The sequence below is a fragment of the Dreissena polymorpha genome, chromosome 8 (genome assembly GCF_020536995.1).
Source record: "Dreissena polymorpha isolate Duluth1 chromosome 8, UMN_Dpol_1.0, whole genome shotgun sequence".
NCBI lineage: Eukaryota > Metazoa > Mollusca > Bivalvia > Myida > Dreissenidae > Dreissena > Dreissena polymorpha.
The window spans coordinates 4,654,582-4,678,738 of NC_068362.1; the positions used below are offsets into that span (position 1 = coordinate 4,654,582).

Here is a 24,157-nt window from a genome sequence, read left to right on the forward strand (position 1 = left end):
CCAAGTTTTCATTTTCCGGTTATTTAGTAGTGCACACCCATTCGTACCCTATCAATATTTCCAACAGATGAAACGAGAATAACAATCTTAAGTGTAAAACATGCCTCCAGTGAAACATGAATATTTTTTAAGAGAGAACTCTATTATTTAGTATAGTTTAACCAGATTTGTTGATTGTTTATTGAATCAAGCTATTATGACATTGCAAAGTTAGGTCTCAGGGCATATATGTCTTTCAAACTGCATATACAATTCGTTGCCCTGTTCCGACGGGATTTTGACATCGACAGGTCAAATTGTATCAAAACATTCAATGATAAAAAATGTTTATGCTGGGATAGGTCGACCAATTACTAGAGCTGCAACCATTCGATCCGATTCATCGAAAATCGATTCGAAATGCTTCGATTCGATTACGATACCAAACCTACCAAATTCGGTTCGATTCTTTAATATATATACATATATATACATAGATACGTAAAGCACGCTGTATTCTGACTATTGATTGATATGGGAAGGTGAAGGTTTTATGTTTACCTGTAATTACGACCCGCGCGATTGGTTGCTTATTACTTTAGTCATCCAATCAATAAGCGCGTTACGGTCTACTTTTGGAAAAAGCAGTCAAAATGGCTGAACAAGTTGTTGCCGACAAATTGAAATTATCAGATGCCCCTAAAAAGCTAAAATCTAAAGTGTGGCAGTATTTTGGGTTTCGGGATGGTAACCCTACCGATAAAGCAGCGTGTAAACTGTGCTTCACGGATGTGGCGTACGCAAAGTCCGGCTCAACCACTAATCTAATGCAATATGTCAAACGCAAACATAACATGAATTTAGCAAGACTAAGAGGTCGCACAAGTGCAACTACTGAAGTTGCGAGCCAGAAAAGAAGTTCTATTTCTGTTGGAATTTTGTTAAGTTTATTAGAGAATGTGATTTGTCCTACAGGTAACAGGTGATGCTGTCATGTCACAATGGTAGACATGCTTATTGCCGTTTTGGGTAAAAGTATTATGTGATAGTACTACCATTCAACTGATTCCAGATACGTTCTTATGATTATTTTTTTTAAATAATTATTGTGTAATCAACACAATCTTCTAGTCAGAAGTTTTTATATTAACATTCCTAATTTGCTTATCTTTTTTATGTGTTTTATTGAAATCACATTTGAACAGAAATGTTTATTGAACAGAAATGTTTATTTTGAGGCATAAGAGTGAATATATGTTAAAACTAGGTTTGAAGATGAATCGAATCGAAAAAATCGGTATTGGAGTGTCTGAAATCGAAATCGAATCGAGCTGTTGGTAAATCGTTGCAGCTCTACCAATTACTAGCCTAAATTATCACAAAAGATTGACCTGAATTTAAAAGTATTTTTTCTTTGTTCTGAGCCTTTACTTTTTCTTTAAGAAACTTTTTCTTAGCTGCCTGCTCTTTTCTTGCAAATAGTCATGTACTGACTCAAGCTTTCTCAAAGCTGACGTTCTAATGCTTTCTGATGAAGTTAAGCAGTCTGGCAAAGTATCAGAACTTGTTTTCCTTTTCTTTCTATAACTACAAGAAGGGAACACAAGGGCCTCCCTAACAGATGTTGACACAATGTCATCAACACCTGAACTACTGGTGCAATCAGTATTTACATCACAAACATTTGATAGTGATGTTAATACTGATTGCATCTGGCAACCAAGATTACTGTCTGACAAAGCTGCAACTACTGCAAGAATAGATAATGGGGACTGATGTGCAGTCAGTGCATTTAAAACATCTGCCCTGACCTAAAGACTAGTACTAGTTAAAACCTCTGACCCAACTTCAGTACTAGTACTAACAAAAATTGGGCTAACAGACACTGGGCTGACCACAGTACTTAAAGACACTGGATTGACCATGGTACTTACAGACACTGGACTGACCACAGTACCAACAGACACTGGACTGACCACAGTACATAAGGACACTGGACTGACCACGGTACTTACAGACACTGGACTGACCACAGTACTAACAGACACTGGACTGATCCCAGTACTTAAAGACACTGGACTTACCACAGTACTTACAGACACTGGACTGACCACAGTACTTACAGACACTGGACTGACCACAGTATTTACAGACACTGGACTGACCACAGTACAAACAGACACTGGACTGACCACAGCACTTACAGACACTGGACTGACCACAGTATTTACAGACACTGGACTGGCCAAAGTACTAACAGACACTGGGCTGACATCAGTAATAGTATTTACAGACATTGAGCTGGCCATTTAGTTGTTGTTTGTATCTACAGCAACTTTAGCAAAAGATACAAAAGTAACTGATGGCCATAGTTGATCATCAGGAACTTTGGACCGACAAACTGGAAAAATGCCAGTTGACTTAAAACTGTTTATGATTTGTTTGTAAAACTGCAAATATGCCTCTTGCAGTTTTGCTGCAAAGTTTTCTTTTCCAATGATTTTCCCAGGATTGTCTCTTGTGAAACTGCGCACAATACCATACCATGCCTTTTTTAAAGGTCCAAAAACACCATTGTCTAAAGGCTGTAGAAAGTGTGTTGCATTTGGGATTAATCTGTACAGTTCAACTCCCTTTTCCTTTGCAAAGGGCAAAAATTTCTACATCCATATTGCTGTTTACACTGTTAGTCAGTAATATTACAGGTCTTTCTTTACATGCATATTTATCAAAGTGTTTCAGAAATTTTAAAAATGTCATTGCATTCATCCACCCTTTATTAGTATACTCTATATTAGTACCGCTTCTGCTACCAATCAACGGGTTGTAGGCTGTTGGTTTAGGACCAGGATAAATAAAAAATGGTTGAATGATATCACCATCAGCGTTGTCGCAAAACATAACTGTCAAACGTTGCTTGCTGTTACCACTTAAATGAGGCATTCTACCTGGATAATTTCATTTGGTAGGCCCGATTACAGACGCTGCTTTGCTTTCCATAGAGAACCCCGACTCGTCTGCGTTGTACACTCTGTTGGGCTTGTCCAAAAGATGAAGTTCTGAAACAAACTTGTAATAATTGGCAAACCATCTATCAAGTTCTTCAATGGTTTCCTTAGCACGTGAATTTTCTAAAGATGACTCTTTCAGTATCTCAACTAAATAAGAATTTCTGGCCATAAAGTTGTAGTACCATGTGTAACTAGGTCTATCATTTTTTAACTTGTTTTTACGCTTGTCTTTTTTTAAGATACCTTGGACAAAGTCCAAAAATTCACCAACACCAAGGCCCATTCCTCTTTTGGACATCTCCGATAACCACATTGCCAGCTCTTCTTCCTCTTGTTTACTGAATATTGGCTGAGGCCCATTCCTACTGTCTAAAGATACTTCACCACTCAGTCTACGTCTCAAGAAACTTTCTGACAAATCGTGGTTCCTAGCAGCTCTTGTAATAGGAATACCTCTTCCTACTATCTGCTAAGGCCTCTTTCACTCGAATCAATTTACCAGGTGATTTTCTGTATCCCCTCTTCTATTTCAACGTTATTTTTGTAGCATTTTGGGCTGGGCTCAAATGTTGAGCTTACTTCCGGGAACTGCATTTACACTTACATGGAGTCCTGCAGTCTGACCCACTGCTATTAAGCCTAATTTTTCCCATGTTCCTGTTGAAAAAAGAATACATTTGGTAAAAGAGAAACAGAAAATGATTGAAAAGCATGGTGATATCGGATGTCAATGCCTGCTTACAGTCAATATTTATTGTTTGGGCCATATTAGGATTCTATATCAACATGTATACTGCCATGTGTTGGAAATATTTCAATAATCTCTGTCATATCAAAATATGGACAGGCTGACAGACAGACAGACAATCATAGATAGGTTACTGAAATAAAATCGGAGTCTGAGCAACTGACAATACAACAAAACAAGAGTTGAAAATTGATAAAGAACTGTAAAATTGCATGACTTTGCTAATTGCCCCTAAGGAGCCTCACCACTCAATTAAACGTCAAATCCATCGGAACTGGTCAAAAGTTATCCATTTATTTTTGTTACAATTTCATTCAGAGAATAGATATTGATTTACATCATATTTACCGAGGTACATTCGGATTCCATCTGAACCGGTGAAATGTCGGAACAGGGCAACGAACTGTATTATCATTATTGTGAAATTATCATGACTGGATTTAGACATTGAAAGTTTTTTAGTAGATATTTTTTGAGTTAAGCAAAAGGATTGAATAATTTTAAGAGCTCTGTTGTATCATTAAATTTTGTGAAATAATTAGCATTGCTTATATAAAGTATAAAAAACACCACTCACTATGTGAGCACGGATGGCCCAGTAGCTGTTATGTTTGAATGTTACTTAAAGTGTCAGCGGTTTGAGCCTAGTTTAGTTTTTTTTTCTTTCTTTAACTGTATTCTTGTTTTTTTTTCACTATACATGTAGCTATTAAGTTCCAATGTTTTCATAAATTTAAAACATTTAATGACAAACCTCAATACATGCCAAAATCTGTGAAGACAACCAGCCCCTAACAAAGATTTTACTGGTTCCCTCTATATTCAAAGATCAAATAAATCCCTGCCATTTTGAACTAACTCAGCTGAAGACTAGAAATGGCGCGGCAGAGGCTGAAGCATATCACCACGCCGCATGTTTGACCCAGGTGGCACCCCAGGGTTGGTAATGGGGCCATGCATAGTTGAGATTGACCGTATTGTCATAAGAGATGTTCAGTATCAATTGGAAGTGAATCGGTGTAGACATGAAGAAGTTAATGTAAAAAATATTTGCTTTATATCAAAATATCAAAAATCAAGAGATGTGTTTGTCAGAAACATAAAGCCCCCTTTACTATTGCGCCGCTTTGAAATAAAATTTCAATTTATCATTTGACAGGTTTAGCAATTATCTCCCTTTTAAAGCGTATTGCTTCCCTTGGATTGTATTTTTTTTACTTTTGACCTTGAAGATTGACCTTGACCTTTCACCACTCAAAATGTGCAGCGCCATGAGATACACCTGCATGCCAAATATCAAGTTGCTACCTTCAATACTGCAAAAGTTATGGCCAATGCACCATAACGGGGGCATAAAAATGGGTGAAAATCTCTGACCCAGCCCCACCCCAACCCCCATAATTGTTGACCCAGGGGTCAGATCAAAATTCCAAATAGTGCAGGGTCGCACATATGCTCATAGCTACCATGTGTGTAAGTTTCAAGGTTCTAGTGCTTATAGTGTAGGTTGAGATAGTGGCCAGGACAGGCGGACAGAGAGACAGACGACGGAGATAATCACAATGTCCCCATGCTTTTTAAATTATGGTCTGGCAATTTTTCTAGGCATATGCAGTTTGTTTACAGATTGGTAATTAGGGTAAATATCCAGCTTTTCTTGCAAAACTTTTACATGTGTAGTATAAGCCATCATTGTAAAATACTTCAACAATTTAATAATTTTCTCAATTTTCAGGTCGTGCAAGGAACCCATATGCAGTTCAGATAAATAAGGATTTTACAAAAGCTAAGAGGTAAGCACTTCTTTTAAGAACTCATTGATATTTAAGATAATGAATATAAATGTAATATAATATTATAATACTGCTTTGGGCAGTGTTGAGCAGGACTGCACAGGCTAATGTGGGATGACATTTGACGCATATGCATTAAACACCTTTTTCAAAGAGCACGGCCCATTTGCTTGTATGTGTATTGATATGTATCTGACATAAAAGAAGATTCTTATTCTGAATAAATAAGGGGTGCCGGTAAATTAGATGAACATTGCCAAAGATGGGTGTTTTACATGATGTACAAGACTGCTCACTACTAACTTAACCCTTTGCATGCTGGGAAATTTGTCGTCTTCTAAAATGTCTTCTGCTGAATTTCTAAAATTAGCATTTTCTTCGATTTTTTTCAAAGAATTCTATCAGAATAGCAAACAGTTTGGATCCTGATGAGACGCCACATTCTGTGGCGTCTCATCTGGATCCAAACTGTTTGCAAAGGCCTTCAAAATTCGGTTCTCGCACTGAAAGGGTTAACATGCTACCTCTTCTTCATTGTGAAATTTTCATGTCTGTTACTCATTGTCTTCTGTGTTTGTCTTTTTGGCATGATCTTATATTTATTAGCCGTTCTCTGGGAATACAGGGGGTAAATGCATTTGTGTAAAGAATCCAAGATTTGCCTGTGCAGTTTGCACAGGCTAATCAAGGACATCAGTTTGGGCCTAAACTTGATTTTCACAAAGAAGAGACATCCTTTAACCCTTTGCATGCTTGGTAATTTGTCATCTGCTAAAATGTCGTCTGCTGAATTTCTAAAATTAGCATTTTCTTCGATTTTTTTCAAAGAATACTATCAGAATAGCAAACAGTTTGGATCCAGATGAGACAACACGTTCTGTGGCGTCTCATTTGGATCCAAACTGTTTGCAAAGGCCTTCAAAATTCGGTTCCAGCACTGTAAGGGTTTAAATATCTTGAAAGCTGGAAAGTGTTCCCTGATTCGCCTGTTCTGACTGCACAGCTAATCTGAGACTTACTCATAATACACATGCATTATGCCTGCCGAGTTTTCCCAGAGTGACCCACACTTATATAATTTTCCAGGGAGGCAGTCCACATCAGACAGCATGTTGGCAGGGTTTGTGAATCCCTTTTTTGATATTTGATTCTTAAATAATTAAACAATATATAAAATAACGAAATGTGATGGAAGCAAATAAAACATTTCAATTAAATAAACTAGAAGTATTTTACTCAAGAGAACATTAATCTAATAAAATTTACAATAAATCAAGTACTTCACTCCAGAAAATGTGTATCTGAAGTAAAAATAATTTACCAAAGAAAGCGTTTACCTAAACAGTCATATCAAGTTTTACAAATGTTACAATGCTATATAAAATGATGTCCTACTGAGGTTTTCAAGTTATTCATGCATTACAAATGTATTCCACTGTACATATTGTTGTGTGCAATTCCATTTACAGCATTTTGACACAAATTTGAATGAATATGACTAGCCCTGTGGTAAAACGGAGATTAATGCATGTGCCTTAACTCATTTATGCCTAGTGTCTAGAAAAAAGGACTTGGCAAACAGCGTAGACCCAGATGAGACGCCGCATAATGCGGCGTCTGGGTCTGCGCTGTTTGCATTAAAGGAAGTTCTGTAAGAAATATTCTAAATATAGAAATAAATATACAAGACATCCCTAATTTTGGAAATAAATTGATCCAATTTAGAAGGATGGGAGAGTCCACTAGGCTTAAATGGGTTAAGTAAAGGCCAATCAGGGTGACAAAAGAAGAGACTTATTATGAAAGAAAAATATCTTATATGCGAAAAGTAGCATCCCTGATTAGCCTGCGATGCTACTAAACACACATGCATTTAGCCCCTTTTTCCTAGAGCAAAGCTGATGTGACTTTGAACTTTAATTATGTTACATGTTACTCGCAACCACTAAAAAGTTCTTTGTGCTAATATCACTACATCAATAAAATGTTTTCAGCACATATCTTGCTTATTATTTAGTCCTAGTCATAGAAGTCATATGAGTAAGGACTATATGTGTCTTGTTCTGTGAAAGCTGGTCATAATGCATGTGCGTAAAGTGTCGTCCCAGATTAGCCTGTGCAGTCCACACAGGCTAATAAGGGATGACACTTTCCGCGTAAACTTGATTTTCGTTAAGAAGGGACTTCCTTCAAACTAAAAATACCATAAAAGCGGAAAGTGTCGTCCCAGATTAGCCTGTGCAGACAGTGTGGTCCCAGATTAGCCTGTGCAGACAGTGTGGTCCCAGATTAGCCTGTGCAGACAGTATCGTCCCAGATTAGCCTGTGCAGACAGTGTGGTCCCAGATTAGCCTGTGCAGACAGTATCGTCCCAGATTAGCCTGTGCAGACAGTGTGGTCCCAGATTAGCTTGTGCAGACAGTGTGGTCCCAGATTAGCCTGTGCAGACAGTGTGGTCCCAGATTAGCCTGTGCAGACAGTATCGTCCCAGATTAGCCTGTGCAGACAGTGTGGTCCCAGATTAGCCTGTGCAGACAGTGTGGTCCCAGATTAGCCTGTGCAGACAGTGTGGTCCCAGATTAGCCTGTGCAGACAGTGTGGTCCCAGATTAGCCTGTGCGGACTGAAAGTATCGTCCCAGATTAGCCTGTGCGGACTGAAAGTATCGTCCCAGATTAGCCTGTGTGGACTGAAAGTGTCGTCCCAGATTAGCCTGTGTGGACTGAAAGTGTCGTCCCAGATTAGCCTGTGTGGACTGAAAGTGTCGTCCCAGATTAGCCTGTGTGGACTGAAAGTGTCGTCCCAGATTAGCCTGTGTGGACTGAAAGTGTCGTCCCAGATTAGCCTGTGTGGACTGAAAGTGTCGTCCCAGATTAGCCTGTGTGGACTGAAAGTGTCGTCCCAGATTAGCCTGTGCGGACTGAAAGTGTCGTCCCAGATTAGCCTGTGATTAATCTGGGAGGACACTTTACGCACATGAAGTTATCCCAGTTTTCTAAGAACAAGACACATACATGTATAATTATGAAGATATGTGCAGATATGTGCAGCAGCCATTGTATTTATGCTTCCTGGTGATTGTTACAGTCTCAGTGACACGACATTGGCACACCTACTGGGAGTGAAGTCACCACTGCAGTGTGGGGAAAAATTCAATGTCAAAATAGAGGTAGGTCTGATGAAAAAACAGGTAGATATTTAACTTTAACAATTCAGTGTCAAAATAGAGATAGGTCTGCTGAAAAAAACAGGTAGATATTTGTGCATGCAACAGCATATAAAAGTTTTTCATTTGCTCGAATCAGTTTGAACATCAATGCAGTACAGAAATCAGCATATCTTAGCCATTATGTAATGTCTGTTTATTGCTCCAGTTTGGGAAGACATTGAACTTAAAGTAGAATTATTTCTGTTATGAATGTAGTTAAATTAAAAGAACAGTATTTCCGTTAATGAAATTTTTCAAAGACATTTAAAAAGCCCAAAGCTGATTTAAGTTTGTTCCGGTACATGTTTCAAAAATGAGCTAGGAGCTTACCTGAACACAGTTTAGTATCACATGCTTGTGTAGGTATATCTGATAGTTTCTTTTGAAATGCAGCATGAACCAAAGATATTGACAAACAAGTTGATATATGACTGGGCTCATGCAAAAATAGGTCTAATTCCGTATGAGGCGAGGGTAGCTCCAGACCATCTCTGCTGAATGAGGCAACCAAAACTTGGGGGACTTTATTACTGACAGTTCAGCTCCAGACCAGTCTGTGCCCTTGGACTTTTTTTATCAGACCCATTTTTGCATGGCGCATCTCAGATGTGTGTAGTGTTATGAGAAAACCAGGAAAGGTGACAAGTTCACATCTTACGTTTATCTGATTGCTATCAAGCCAAGCCTGGCTAGATCACTTTGTCGTTTGACTGACAATTATGGGTTTTGAGGTTTGATTCGTTGGTCAGAAATATTACTGTGTTGTTATTGGGCGTGAAATTACTACTGTACCCAATCTGCACTTACCTGTTAGTCAAGTTAAGTCATTGACAAAGTAATTGTCATTGACTGGCATATGAATGTGCTTAACCCTTTCAGTGCGGGAACCGAATTTTAAAGGCCTTTGCAAACAAAACATGGCGTCTCATCTGGATCCAAACTGTTTGCTATTCTGATAGTATTCTTTGAAAAAAAATGAAGAAAATGCTTATTTTACAAATTCAGCAGACGACATTTTAGCAGACGACAAATTTCCCAGCATGCAAAGGGTTATTGTACTGTTCAACTGCTAAGATCTGCCCTAGCATGCACAGAAGGGTTAATTAACAGAAGTGCAATAAAGTTAGCTTGCTTCTGTGATAAAGTGTGATTTAAAGTTAACTTGGGGCTGTGAAGATTGTGAGTTAGTGAACTGATTTGTGAAAAGTGTAAGTTACTTGACTGCTGTAAAAAGTGTCAGTAAGTTAACTGACAGCTGTGAAAAGTGTTATTAAGTTAATTGACTGCTGTGAAAAGTGTCAGTAAGTTAACTGACAGCTGTGAAAAGTGTGAGTAAGTTAACTGACAGCTGTGAAAAGTGTTATTAAGTAAATTGACTGCTGTGAAAAGTGTGAGTAAGTTGACTGTCTGCACTGAAACTGCACATTTCAGAATATTTAGATAGCTTTGTGCAAATAAATATCAAGCAATTAAAAAAGACCCATATATCCAATTGTGAAAATTTCATGATGCAAATGTTCATGTTTTTTCTGGCTAATTTTCCCCAATTGGTACGATGCTGATACTTTTCCCAATTCGCACAAAATTGCTGGAAAAAATCCAAGACAATTTATATTTTTATGCCCCCGGAAGGGTGGCATAAAGCAGTTGAACTGTCCGTCAGTATGTCAGTGTGTCAGTCAGTCTGTCCGTCCGTCCGAAAAAAACTTTAACATTGGCCATAACTTTTCACTATTGAAGATAGCAACTTGATCTTTGGCATGCATGTGTATCTCATGGAGCTGAACATTTTGAGTGGTGACAGGTGAAGGTCAAGGTCATCCTTCAAGGTCAAATGTAAAATATATGGCGTCTGTCCGTCCGAAAACATTAACATTGGCCATAACTTTTTTAATATTGAAGATAGCAACTTGATATTTGGCATGCATGTGCATCTCACAGAGCTGCACATTTTGAGTGGTGAAAGGTGAAGGTCAAGGTCATCCTTCAAGGTCAAATGTCAAATATATGGTGTCTGTCCGTTCGAAAACTTTAACATTGGCCATAACTTTTTCAATATTGAAGATAGCAACTTGATATTTGGCATGCATGTGCATCTCATGGAGCTGCACATTTTGAGTGGTGGATTGAAGTTCAAAGTCAAGGTCATCCTTCAAGGTCAAAGGTAAAAAATAATAATAATTAAAGCGGCATTCTCATGAAGCTGCACATTTTGAGCGGTAGAAGTTCAAGGTCAAGGTCATCCTTCAAGGTCAAAGGTAAAAAATAAAAAATTTCAAAGCGGTGTTCTCATGAAACTGCACATTTTTATTGGTGGAAGTTCAAGGTCAAGGTCATCCTTCAAGGTCAAAGGTCCAAAAAAATTTTTAAAAAATTTCAAAGCGGCCTAATAGGGGGAATTGTGTTTCTGACGAACACATCTCTTGTTCTTTTTACAGAAAGTTCGCTTCGTTGGTTTCCCATTACTACTTGATGATTCTGCAGACAAAGCCTCTGCTGTGAAATCTGGACATAAAATCAATTGCTTCAACATTGCTTTTGTTTTACAGGTATGTTTAACCCTTAACCACTTATATACACATTTTGACACATTTTAAGGCTCTTAGCAAATTCATTTAAAGACCTTTTTTAACAGATTCAAGTTTTTAAGGCTTCATTTTCAACCCTAAGATACTGGATGAGCACCTAACAGCATAAAACCTAAACAGACTGCAAGTTAACCACAGGCTGTTCTGGTTTTATGCTCATTTCATATAGCCATTTTTACCTTGCTTCTGAAGGAGAAAAGTTTAAGATAAACAGACACAACCTTCAACTACATAGTATTCCTAAACTTTTCAACCTACAACATTGAAATTTTCATTAATTGTTACTTAATAAATGATGTCGCGAATGTGCATTTTGTTAGCATTGCTTAAGTGATGCCTCTGCTCAAGTTAAAATGTCCGTAACATTGCTATTATTACTTGTAACAGTTAATGACATACCGTGCTGGGTGGTAGGGCTACTTGGAGCCATTCTATTACACCCTCACATGACTATGCAATGTAAAATTTCCATATACCTAGCATTTGATCATTTTTAGTACCACTGGCCAAACGCCAGCGGGGCTTATGTCATGGTCCTGTGTCCGTCGTGCTTGCGTGCGTCCCTCCGTGCGTTAACTTTTCCTTTAAACATCTTCTTCTCCTAACCTACTGGTCCAATTCTGATGAAATTTCTCAGGAATGTTCCTGGGGTTAACCTCTTTCAAATTTGTTCAAATTATGCCCCTGGGATCAAATTTGACCCTGCCTCGGGGGTCACAAAATTGAAATTTTGCTTATATAAGGCCTATTTTAAAAATCTAAGCGTCCATAACCATTTGGCCTAGGGCTATCAAATTTGGTATGTAGAGACATCTTATAGTCCTCTACCAAATTTGTTCAAACTATACCCCTGGGGTCAAATTTGACTCTGCCCCGGGGGTCACAAAATTGAACATATGCTTATATAGGGTCTATTTTGTGAAAGCTTTACAAATCTTTTCGTCCATAACCATTGGGCCTAGGGCTACCAAATTTGGTATGTAGTGGCATCTTATAGTCCTCTACCGAATTTGATCAAATTATGCCACTGGGGTCAAGTTTGACCCTGCCCCGGGTGGTCACAAAATTGAATAAACGCTTTTAAAGCGCCTATTTTGTGAAATCTTTAAAAATCTTCTTGTCGAAAACCATTCAGACTATGGCTACCAAATTTGGTATGCAGTATCATCTTATAGTCCTCTACCAAGTTTGTTCAAATTATGCCGTTTGGGTCAAATTTGACCCTGACCCGCGGTTCACAAAATTGAACATTATAGACTCTTATATCTTGCTTCTTTTGTGAAAACTTAAAAAATATTCTTGTCCTTAACTCTAGGACCTAGGGCTACCACATTTTGTATGTAGTGAGATATAGTAGTCCTCTACAAAGTTTGCTCAAATTATGCCCCTGGGGTTTAATTTGACCCAGCCCAGGGGGTTACAAAAGTGTACATGTGCTTAAATAGGGCCTATATTTAAGTATTTGCACATGCCGAGAGTATTTGTTTCAGCCTTTTTTTCAGCAGTGGAGCGATACAGGGCCATCATGGCCCTCTTGTTTATATTGCGTAGGACGTTACTTTATACAATGTCACTGTCATGTGGAGCTAAAAATAGGACAAAGGAAAACCAGCATTGAGTGAATGTTGAACTTTAATTTGTACCATTGGTGCAAGAAGGTACCATGTGTCTTCTAATTTCAATGTCACATGGTCTATTGAGCATTATTTATCCACTGTTTTATCCATCCAGCCATATGCATTTGCAATTCCATTTATAATAATACTAGGGATGCAAGAGGTAAACCGGTTAACCTACCGAAACTACCAGTTAACAGGTTACATTTTCGGGAAAAAGGTTAACCTGAATAAAATAATGTAAGTATGCTTTTGTCTTGGAATAATATTTTTCTCGTTTTCATAATACAATTCGTACGATTTTACGTTTTGCGAGCGACCTACTGCCAATTTGCGCTGGCGACTAATAAGAACAACATGCCGCACTATCAATGGTAATAAATAACATGTCAACAAACAAGGCAGTAAAGCAATAAATCAGTACCTTTGTGGTAACAATCGGGGGTGCGTTTTGATAATTAGCATGCACTTTTGTTTTGTTTAACTCATGAGAATTTATTTGTTTTATCAGAAATTAAAATCATTGTTAGTAATTTACTTCATCTACGATGCCACCACTACCGTCTGAGGCAAGTTTGATTTAAGAAAGCAAATAAACTAATTTAATAAATAAACATTAATAATAAAAAAATAACGAATAAACATTAATAATAAAAATAAAACAGAATAAACCAAGAAACACACCATTTATTAGCGATATGACGCGAACGTAATGTAAGTGGCCCAATCAAAAATAAGTTAATGTCACATGAAAATTAACATTGTGTAATTCTTTGATTAGTCATATTCTTTTATGCAGGAAAAATAAATACATTTCCAAATTATGAAAATAAATGTTGCAATACATTTTATTAAGAAACAGACATGTTACCAACACTCAAATTACTTTCCTGTCTACAGAGAGTTCAGGTACGAGCAATATGTATGACATTGTTATGTACACTTTAACATTTAAACTACCAAAGGTGTTTCGGTTAAATAGTTACTAACCGGTAACCGCAAAAGGTTAACTGGTTAATGATTTTTGTAACTCTTGCATCACTTAATTATACCCATATTACCATTTGTAATGGGGGCTAGGGGCTATATACATTTTGAGTTACTTTGTTGGTTGGTCTGTCGGTCGTTCGGTCTGTCTGTCCCCAAAATTTAATCCGATTTACACAAAACTTGGTCAGAAGTTGTATCTAGATGATGTCTAGGTCAAGTTAAAATATGGGTCATGCCGGGTCAAAAACTTGGATACGGGGTCACTTTTAAACCAAACGTTTGTCTGGACCATAACTTTGTCATTTATTGTTAGATTTTAAAATGACTGGGTACATTTGTTTACCATAATCAAACGGTGTGTCATGCGAAAGAAGTACATCGATATCTCCAAGGTCAAGGTCACACTTGGAGTTTCCCATAAATGAGCTTGTCTGGGCCATAGCTTTGTCATTTATTGTGAGACTTTAAAATCGTTTAGCTCATTTGTTCACCATCATTTAACGGTGTGTCATGAAGAATAACGTCTATATATCCAAAGTCAAGGTCACACTTTGAGTTCAAAGGTCAAAAATGGCCATAAATGAGCTTGTTCGGGCCATAACTATGTCGTTCATTGTGAGATTTTAAAATCATTTGGCACATTTGTTCACCATCATCGGACGGTGTGTCATGTTAAAGAATTACGTTGATATCTGCAATAGTCAATGTCACACTTTGAGTTCAAAGGTCAAAAATGGCCTTAAATGATCTTGTCCGGGCCATTTCTATGTCATTCATTGTGAGATTTTAAAATTACTCGGTACATTTGTTCACAACTATTGGACGGTGTGTTATGCAAAATAATTATGAAAGAATTGCGTCAATATCTCCGAGGTCAAATATGTCACAATGGAGTTCAAAAATCAAAAATGGCCATAAATGAGCTTGTCTGGGCCATAACTATGTCATTCATTGTGAGATTTTAAAATGGCTCTGTAGATTAACTTTGTTCACAATCATAGGACGGCATGTCCTGCGAAAGATTTCAAGAGTTCAAAGGTCAAAATGGCCATAAATGATAATCGCATAATAATTCTTAAAAAATGCCATAAATTAGCTTCTCTGGTGTTGTAAAGAGAGCATGCAAAATATTTTGTGTAAATGCAGCATGTGGGGGTATACGTCACATCTGTGTTAAAGCTCTAGTTAGCAATATATTTTCATTTCATGTGATTCGTGCTAACCATATTATGATTTGTTTTCTAGACTGCAATGACTAATCAGAAGGTATCTTTGAATATATTTTCATTAAAATATTATTACCGGTAATACATGTAGTGCTTCTCAAAATAATTTTAGAAGCCGCTAATGAAAATGGAATCAGAGGTACTAATCAAGAGACTAATATATCACCCTTGCAATACTCTGAAAAAATGCCAAACCTGTGCAAACAAATATGTCATCACTGCTTTTGTTTTCGAATAAGCCAAATTTTTATCTCGTAAGTTGTCCTGAATGTACAATGCACATTTGTATCAGCACTACATGTATATTACTCTATTTGCTGTTGCACAATATGTTTCTTATTCAATAATTAAGTCTTGTTTACTTCTGATTTAAACCATCACGTTGGACAACTACCGGTATGTATTGATCACACACCGTCTTGTAAACAAGACATGTCTAACATTAGCTGTATGTTCTCATTGCAAGTATTGAAGATTACGGAAGGCCCCTTCTACCGTTTAATAATGAATGTTAAATGCAGTTACAGTTTGTTTGTTTAGTATAATAAAATGATCATAGACAACAATTTAAAACATGCAACCATGTATAACCCGCACCATTTTTAAAATGCCCAAATGGAGAAAAAAAATAGGGACCGAAAATGGCTGCTATTTTAATACTTTGCAAACAAACAATCTGTGCCAAAAAAGCTTTAAAGCATTTGTATATTAAGGAGCATGCGTTGCATAGCACTATATTTTTGACAATTTTAAAAGACCTTTTCTCTAAAAAAACATGGGTAGCTGTTCTCGTCATTGGGACTATCAATTTTAAGATTTCTGAAAAAGACAACATGTTCTACATGTTTAACCCTCCATATAGTGTGTTATCTATATAATGACAAAATATACTTGAAATTAGGTTTCAAGCTTTAGATAAGATTTCTCTATAATGACATGACGTAAAATATAGATTGATTTTAATTAAGAATAATTTTCCACAGTTATGGACCAAATGTGTACAAAGTAGCCCACAGTAGTATTAACTCTTTCAGTGCGGGAACCGAATTTTGAAGGCCTGTGCAAACAGTTTGGATCCAGATGAGACGCCACAGAACGGCGTCTCATCTGGATCCAAACTGTTTGCTATTCTGATAGTATTCTTTGAAAAAAATCGAAGAAAATGCTAATTTTAGAAATTCAGCAGACAACATTTTAGCAGACAACAAATTTCCCAGCGTGCAAAGGGTTAAGCCAACCTCGTTCTGGGATAACTGGGCTAAATGAACGTGCAAAAAATGTCTTTATACTAGGTTAGCCTGTGCAGACTGCGAGGGACAACACTTTTCCTGTACTAGATTTTCATTTTGAATTAAAAGGCTTCCTTTAAACGATATGTTCCATAAGCAGAAAGTTTTGTTCCTGTTTAGCCTGTGTAGAATGCACAGGCTTATCTGGGACAAAACTTTACTCACACACATTAGCCTAGAATTCACAGAACGCGGCTCATTTAGAAAAATTCAAATTTACAATCATCCAGCAGAGATGATCGGTATTCTTTCTTGGTTCAGTACCACATATTCCTGACAAAAGAATAATATGAGATCAGTTTTTATGCCCCCTTTCGAAGAAAAGGGGGTATATAGTTTTCGCACTGTCCGTCAGTCTGTCTGTCTGTCAGTCTGTCACACTTTTGGTGTCTGCTCTCTAATTCAAATAGATCTTTACCAAACTTGGTCAGAAGTTGTATCTAGACAATATCTAGGTCCAGTTAGAATATGGGTCATGCCGGGTCAAAAACTAGGTCAAGGGGTCACTTAGTTCATTTCAATAACCACTTTTCATGTCCGCTCTCTAATTCAAATAGTTTTCATCCCATCTTTACCATACTTGGTCAGAAGTTGTATCTAGACAATATCTAGGTCAAGTTGGAATATGGGTCATTCCTCGTCAAAAACTAGGTCAAGGGGTCACTTAGTGCATTTCAATAACCACTTATCGTGTCCGCTCTCTAATTCAAATAGTTTTCATCCGATCTTTACCAAACTTGGTCAGAAGTTGTATCTAGACAATATCTAGGTCAAGTTTGAATATGGGTCATTCCTCGTCAAAAACTAGGTCACGGGGTCACTTAGTGCATTTCAATAACTTCTATCAAAGCTTTTATTGGGGGCATATGTCATCCTATGGAGACAGCTCTTGTTTTCTGTTACATAGGTCAGTGATAGAAAATGTATCATGTGTTTGTACAGACTGTATGTTTATTGATATTCCTATTTGCTAGGCTATGCATAGCCCATATGTTTGGTATCATGTTTTATACTGACTATATGTTTATTTCCCAGTGTTAAAAAAGGTCCCCTTTGCAGCATTTTTTTAATGCTCCCGAAGGACGGCATTTAGTGATCGGACTGTCTGTCCGTCTGTCCGTCACACTTTGCGTTTAGGTTTCGAAAAATGCTCATTTCTTCTATGTCGCTTCAGATAGCAATTTCATATTTGGCATGCATGTTAATATGGACAAGGCCTTTCCATACACATATAAATTTTTACCCCTGTGACCTTGACCTTGAACTTAGAGTCTGCATTTTGGTTTCCAAATCTGCGTTTAGGTTTCAAAAAAAGCTCATAACTTCTATCAAGCGTTTATAGGGGGCATAAGTCATCCTATGGTGACAGCTCTTGTTTTGTTCAAATTTGGGTCCTGGTAAGGGACACCCATTTGCAATGAGAAAAAGTTCCCAAATGGGACCAAAAAATTCCCAAATGAAGTTTCACACAATTTTTTTTTAAGTATCAATATTTATTTAATCTCAAATCAAGCTGTATAATTTCAACCTTAGTAAGTATAATATTGAAATCACTGTTATTCTCAAATTTTAAGTATTTGTCAGAAAAAAAATCCACTCCACAATTTCAGTCAAAAAATGAAGTGATTTTTCCCAATTCAAAGGGACCTAGCCCCATTCCCAAATAGGTGAAAAAAACACAACACTGCTTTGGTTATTTATCAATATGGTTGCTTTCCTAACAAACAAAGATCTTACACTTTCTATGAATTAAATACTTAATCAACTACTAGTAATTACAAAGTATTATCCAGTTCTGCAGCATTAAGCCTTCATAGCTAGTGAATAAAGAGATTTTTTTACCAAACATTAACAATTGTTCATTAAACCATCATTTACAATTTTTTACAATTTGTGCCTTAATTGTTCTGAGAAATCTGGGCATAATATTGCATGTGCATAAAGTGTCATCCCAGATTAGACTGTGCAGTCAGGGATGATACCTTTGGCCTAAACATCATTTTTGTTTGGAAGAGAGTTCCTTTAAACAAAAAATTGCATTAAAGCGGAAAGTGTTATCTCTGATTAGCAGACTGCACAGGCTTAACGGGGATGACACTTTACACACAGGCTTAACGGGGATGACACTTTACACAGGCTTTACGGGGATGACACTTGACTGCACAGGCTTAACGGGGATGACACTTTACACAGGCTTAACAGGGATGACACTTGACTGCACAGGCTTAACGGGGATGACAATTTTACACAGGCTTAACGGGGATGACACTTTACACACAGGCTTAACGGGGATGACACTTTACACAGGCTTAAAGGGGATGACACTACACACAGGCTTAACGGGGATGACACTTTACACAGGCTTAACGGGGATTACACTTTACACAGGCTTAACGGGGATGACACTTTACACACAGGCTTAACGGGGATGACACTTTACACACAGGCTTAACGGGGATGACATTTTACACAGGCTTAACGGGGATGACACTTTACACAGGCTTAATGGGGATGACACTTTACACAGGCTTAACGGGGATGACACTTTACACACAGGCTTAACATGGATGACACTTTACACACAGGCTTAACGGGGATGACACTTTACACACAGGCTTAACGGGGATGACACTTTACACACAGGCTTAACGGGGATGACACTTTACACACAGGCTTAACGGGAATGACACTTTACACACAGGCTTAACGGGGATGACATTTTACACAGGCTTAACGGGGATGACACTTTACACACAGGCTTAACGGGGATGACACTTTACACAGGCTTAACGGGGATGACACTTTACACACAGGCTTAACGGGGTTGACACTTTACACAGGCTTAACGGGGATGACACTTTACACACAGGCTTAATGGGGATGACACTTTACACAGGCTTAACGGGGATGACACTTTACACAGGCTTAACGGGGATGACACTTTACACACAGGCTTAACAGGGATGACACTTTACACAGGCTTAATGGGGATGACACTTTACACAGGCTTAACGGGGATGACACTTTACACACAGGCTTAACGGGGATGACACTTTACACACAGGCTTAACGGGGATGACACTTTACACAGGCTTAACGGGGATGACACTTTACACAGGCTTAACGGGGATGACACTTTACACAGGCTTAATGGGGATGACACTTTACACACAGGCTTAACGGGGATGACACTTTACACACAGTCTTAACGGGGATGACACTTTACACACAGACTTAACAGGGATGACACTTTACACAGGCTTAACGGGGATGACACTTTACACACAGACTGCACAGGCTTAACGGGGATGACACTTTACACACATTTATAAAGCTGAACCTTCCCAGAACAAGACTGATATATTTAATGATATTTGCAGGCAATACACTGGGCTTGGGTGATTTTATTAAGCCAATATTGAACAAATTTACAACTGGGTCAATATAAGACACAGTCTGGGTAAACAGGGCATAATGCATGCGTGCAGTTTACATTTGTTGAGAAGGGACTTCATTTAAAGAAAACAATTCCATAAAAGCACAAAGTATTGTCCCTGTTATGCCTGTGGGGCAATTCTGGGATCATACTTTAAGCACACGCAAAAGTCCAGCTTTCCTAGAACAAGACTCACATGTTTATGGGTATTTCCAGGCCATCCACGGCCCCTGGGTGGTGTCGTGTTACCAAGACCTGGCCAAGCAGATTACAGTGGCCTTGAAGCATGAGGAGCGTCGCTGTCAGTATCTCTCCACGCAGGCTAAGATCATGGCCACTGTACATGACGAGGTAGCCTCTATGCCTGAAGGTAGGCTAATATGACTATGCACAGGCTAATCTTGAAGGAAGATCAAGGTAATGACCACTGTACATGACAAGGTAGCCTCCATGTCTGACGGTAGGCTTATATGACTATGCACAGGTTAATCTTGAAAGTTGATCAAGATTATGACAACCATGCATTATGAAATAGCATCTGTGCCTGAAAGTACCTGAAAACTGAGTGTTTAGTCTACCTGCACAAATGTTGTGGTTTGTAAAGTGCTTTGAAAATTTGAGATTATTTGTATGTTCACTTCATAAGTTTGGTACACATTTCAAGAAAACGGTAAAATGAAAATCTGCGTTTGCTGATAAGATAGCCTCCATGTATGGAAGTAAAGATTTGAAAAAGTTGTTAAGTTTTCATATTTTCAGTATATTCGGTTATAAAATGTTACTGGGTATGTCAACCAGGTAACTACCAGTTAACAATAAATAACGTAAGTAGATTGATCATCATCGTCACGTGGTAAATCCAGGAATGCGATTTGTGCATGTGTAGTGAATTGTATATATTATTTATATAAAATGATCAATCTACTTGCGTTATTTATAGTGTGTATATCGTTATGTCACCTATTTTCGCGATGTACTTTCGATTTCACATCGCAAAATTTTATTACCGAATATACTGAAAATATGAACCCCAAGTAATGTAATATACCAGTCGTGATATTTTAATCGATATAAACTAATGATTGTAAAAAAAAAACGGTTTTTTCTTTTTTATGTGGTCTTTGATTGACGGTCCCTTTAAGTGAAAATAAATGATATTGATTACTTACATCATAAAACAACTTTAAAAAATATATATATTTTCATAGTAATTTGGCACTTTGGGAGAGAATGTTAACAAGAGATGTTCTGTCCGCAGATATGATGTCCTCCCTTTATGAAATAATTTTACAAAAGAGTGAATTGGCAAAGCAGTTTCAGCACATATTTGAAAGGTAATGTGAGTTCTTTTCAAATTTTAATTTAGCCTCAGTTATTTTGAGTGTAGCAGTATATAATATTTGCAAATGAAGTTTTTAGTTAGCCCAGGATAATCTGTTTTTCGTAGCAACGCACATTTAACAACACATTTGGATATTTATGGTTTGACCCATACATTGAGATGAATAATCCTTAGAGGGAAAGGGGTTGCTTTAACAACCAACATTTGACCTTTGAAGGAATTTTGCAAACACTCACCCCTCAGGACAATGAAGTCGATTAAATCATGGGGGTTTTACCTGTGGGGGGTGGGGGGGGAAGGTAACTGGCCAAATTAGGATGGGGCATTGTATGTCAAAAAGAGAATCATTCTTTTTAGATCAGCGTGTTAACATGTTTATTTACATGTGATGCAACAAATGCTTAATTAGGTTATGATGAAACTTTCTTGCTTAGATTATGGACAAAATGGCCTCTAGTTTGGTCATTTTTTTCTATGTTGAGTCATTTCTTTTTCAAAACAATGCTTACATTTTAAGGTGTGTTTAAGTTTATTAAAGGGGAAAAGAATATACCTTTTTATCAAGGAAATGAGGCGGGATTTCAGCAACAAATAGACCCTGAAATATCGCTGTAAATGCACTTCACAATTTTTACTGGGTATGTTGAGCTTATGTGTCAATTCAACTGTCATTCTGCAAACATTTAGAACAAAATCAAACTCATTGTGTATGATACCCTGTTTGTAATTTCTGTTCATCCCTGGAGAAAGAAACAACTGGTTTAAATGATGCCATATGTTGGATGTAATTAGAGTATTAGTAATTTTTATGTTTTTTTGACCAATTATATAATTACAACAAACATAGGCCCAGTTAGCCTGTTATAATCAGAGGCGTCAAAGTTCAGGATTATGCCTGAAATCAGGATTTTGGCCCTTAAGGACCAATTTTGATATTGATATAGATCAGAGGATTTTTTTCTGGAATTGTAAGATTATTGTCACAAAATGTCATCTTAAACACAAATTATTTTACTTTGACATAATGTTTACAAAGTTATATACACTAGTTAACAAAGTTACATAAGTTATATACAATAGTAAACAAAGTTACATGAATTATTAACCCTTTTTTGCTCTGGCCCCAAAACGATAGGCCTATTTTGAGGATTTTAGATTTTGGCCAATTGACACCCCTGTATAATGAATAATAACATGATCCCAGTTAGCCTGTTATAATTAAAGAAAGTAATTAATGCAATTGTAACATTACAACATTTTGTATGAGTACCACTCTTGGAATATGGGGGTAAATGCATATGTGCTAAAAGTGTTTTCCAAGATTAGCCTGTGCAGTTTAGCAGCGACAACACTTTCTGCTTTTATGGAATTGTTTGTTTAAAACAAGTCTTTTGTACAATAAAATCCCGTCCACGCCGTAAGGGTCATCCCTGATTAGCCTGTGCAGACTGCACAGCTAATCTGGGACAACACTCTATGCTATTGTATTCTTATACTTTCTTAACAATTTTGGGAAAACTTTAAACAATGAGCAGACTTATTTGTGTCTGCTGTTTGGTCTGCATGCTGATTTTCATTTTCTTTTGTTCTCAAAGGTTAGATGGCCAAGGGCTTGTCCATATCTATGTTAACAATTGGATTTACGTGAAGTTCTGTAAGAATCAATTTGATTGGTTCAACTCTTCAATCTCCAAAATATTCTACTAGATCCATTCTGATTGGTGGCATTTTCTGTTTCCATCAGTTTAAATGACCAATGGCTGGCTCATTGCTATGTAAACAATAGGATTGAGGTGAACTTCTGTTAGAATCAATCTGGTTAAACTCTCCAATCTACAATCAATCTTATACTAGATGCATTGGTTGCATTTTCTGTTTCCTTCAGTTTAAATGACCAAGGGCTGGCCCATTTCTATGTGAACAACTGGATCGAGATCAACTTCTGTCTTCCATACAAGCTTCACAGCATGCAGGCAGGCTATAGACCGTTCAAGAAGGAGGTATTGCACTTGACCATTGTATCAATGAGCCTTGTTCCGGGAAAACTGGGCATTATGGATATATGTGTAAACTGTTGTCCCAGATATGCCTGTGCAGTTCAGACAGGCTTATCATGAACAATGCTTTGAGATTTTATGGACTTTTTGTTTAAATGAAGTCTCTTATAATAAACAATAAACTCAAGTTTATGCGGAAAGTGTTGTCCCTGATAAGCCCGTGTTGATTGCGCAGGCTAATCTGGGACAACACATTGTGAACAAGTATTTAGCCCAGTTTTCCAAGAATGAGGCTTAAAAAAGTTTATATTGGAAATGCTCTGTGAAAATGGGGTTAAATGACTATGCGTAAAGTGTCATCGCAGATTAGCCTGTGCAGTCCACACAGGCTAATCAGGGACGACACTTTCCATTTTTATGACATTTTTCGTTTAAATGAAGTCTCTTCTTGGCAAAAATCCAATTTAGGCGGAGGCTACAGACTAATCTGGGACGACACTTTACGCACATGCATTATACCGAGTTTTCTCAGAACACTACTCATATGGTTGCACTTTCAGAGGGGGGCATAAAGATGAGCTCTTATTCATTTGTACCTATGTCTATCCGTCAGACTGTTATATACAGCTTAACTCAAACAATATTTCTGCCGTTGTGATGAAATTTAATAAACATATTAACCTGCATGTGAACTTATACATGTGGGTGTTTACTAAGTTCTTTTGTTTTGTTCATAAGTGAAGTCGTAATCTTGATTTAACAAAAAGACACTGCTTACACGACTAAAAAGAAGTATATATAATATTAGATGATCCTGTGCACTTTGGTTTTTTGTGTGCAAATTGAAATGTAACTTTGTTATAATTCTCAAGAATCGAGAGGTTTAAAAAATGATGAGGAATATATAAGTTTCAATCTTCAAAAGGGACCATCAA

The 24,157-nt window shown here is 37.4% G+C and overlaps 1 protein-coding gene across 2 annotated transcripts in view; it reads left to right on the top strand.

Moving 5' to 3' along the window:
* The window catches only part of LOC127842364 (GATOR complex protein NPRL3-like), a 69,243-nt gene that overhangs the window by 517 nt on the left and 44,569 nt on the right, over positions 1-24,157 (top strand). The window contains exons 2-9 of one of the 2 annotated variants that reach the window (XM_052371826.1): positions 5,474-5,530; positions 6,618-6,651; positions 8,618-8,699; positions 11,177-11,287; positions 15,271-15,297; positions 20,100-20,253; positions 21,142-21,217; positions 23,111-23,225. In XM_052371826.1, the coding sequence (XP_052227786.1) occupies positions 5,474-5,530; positions 6,618-6,651; positions 8,618-8,699; positions 11,177-11,287; positions 15,271-15,297; positions 20,100-20,253; positions 21,142-21,217; positions 23,111-23,225 (656 nt within the window). The remainder of the gene's footprint in view (positions 1-5,473; positions 5,531-6,617; positions 6,652-8,617; positions 8,700-11,176; positions 11,288-15,270; positions 15,298-20,099; positions 20,254-21,141; positions 21,218-23,110; positions 23,226-24,157) is intronic. The other variant, XM_052371827.1, reaches the window with a different exon arrangement.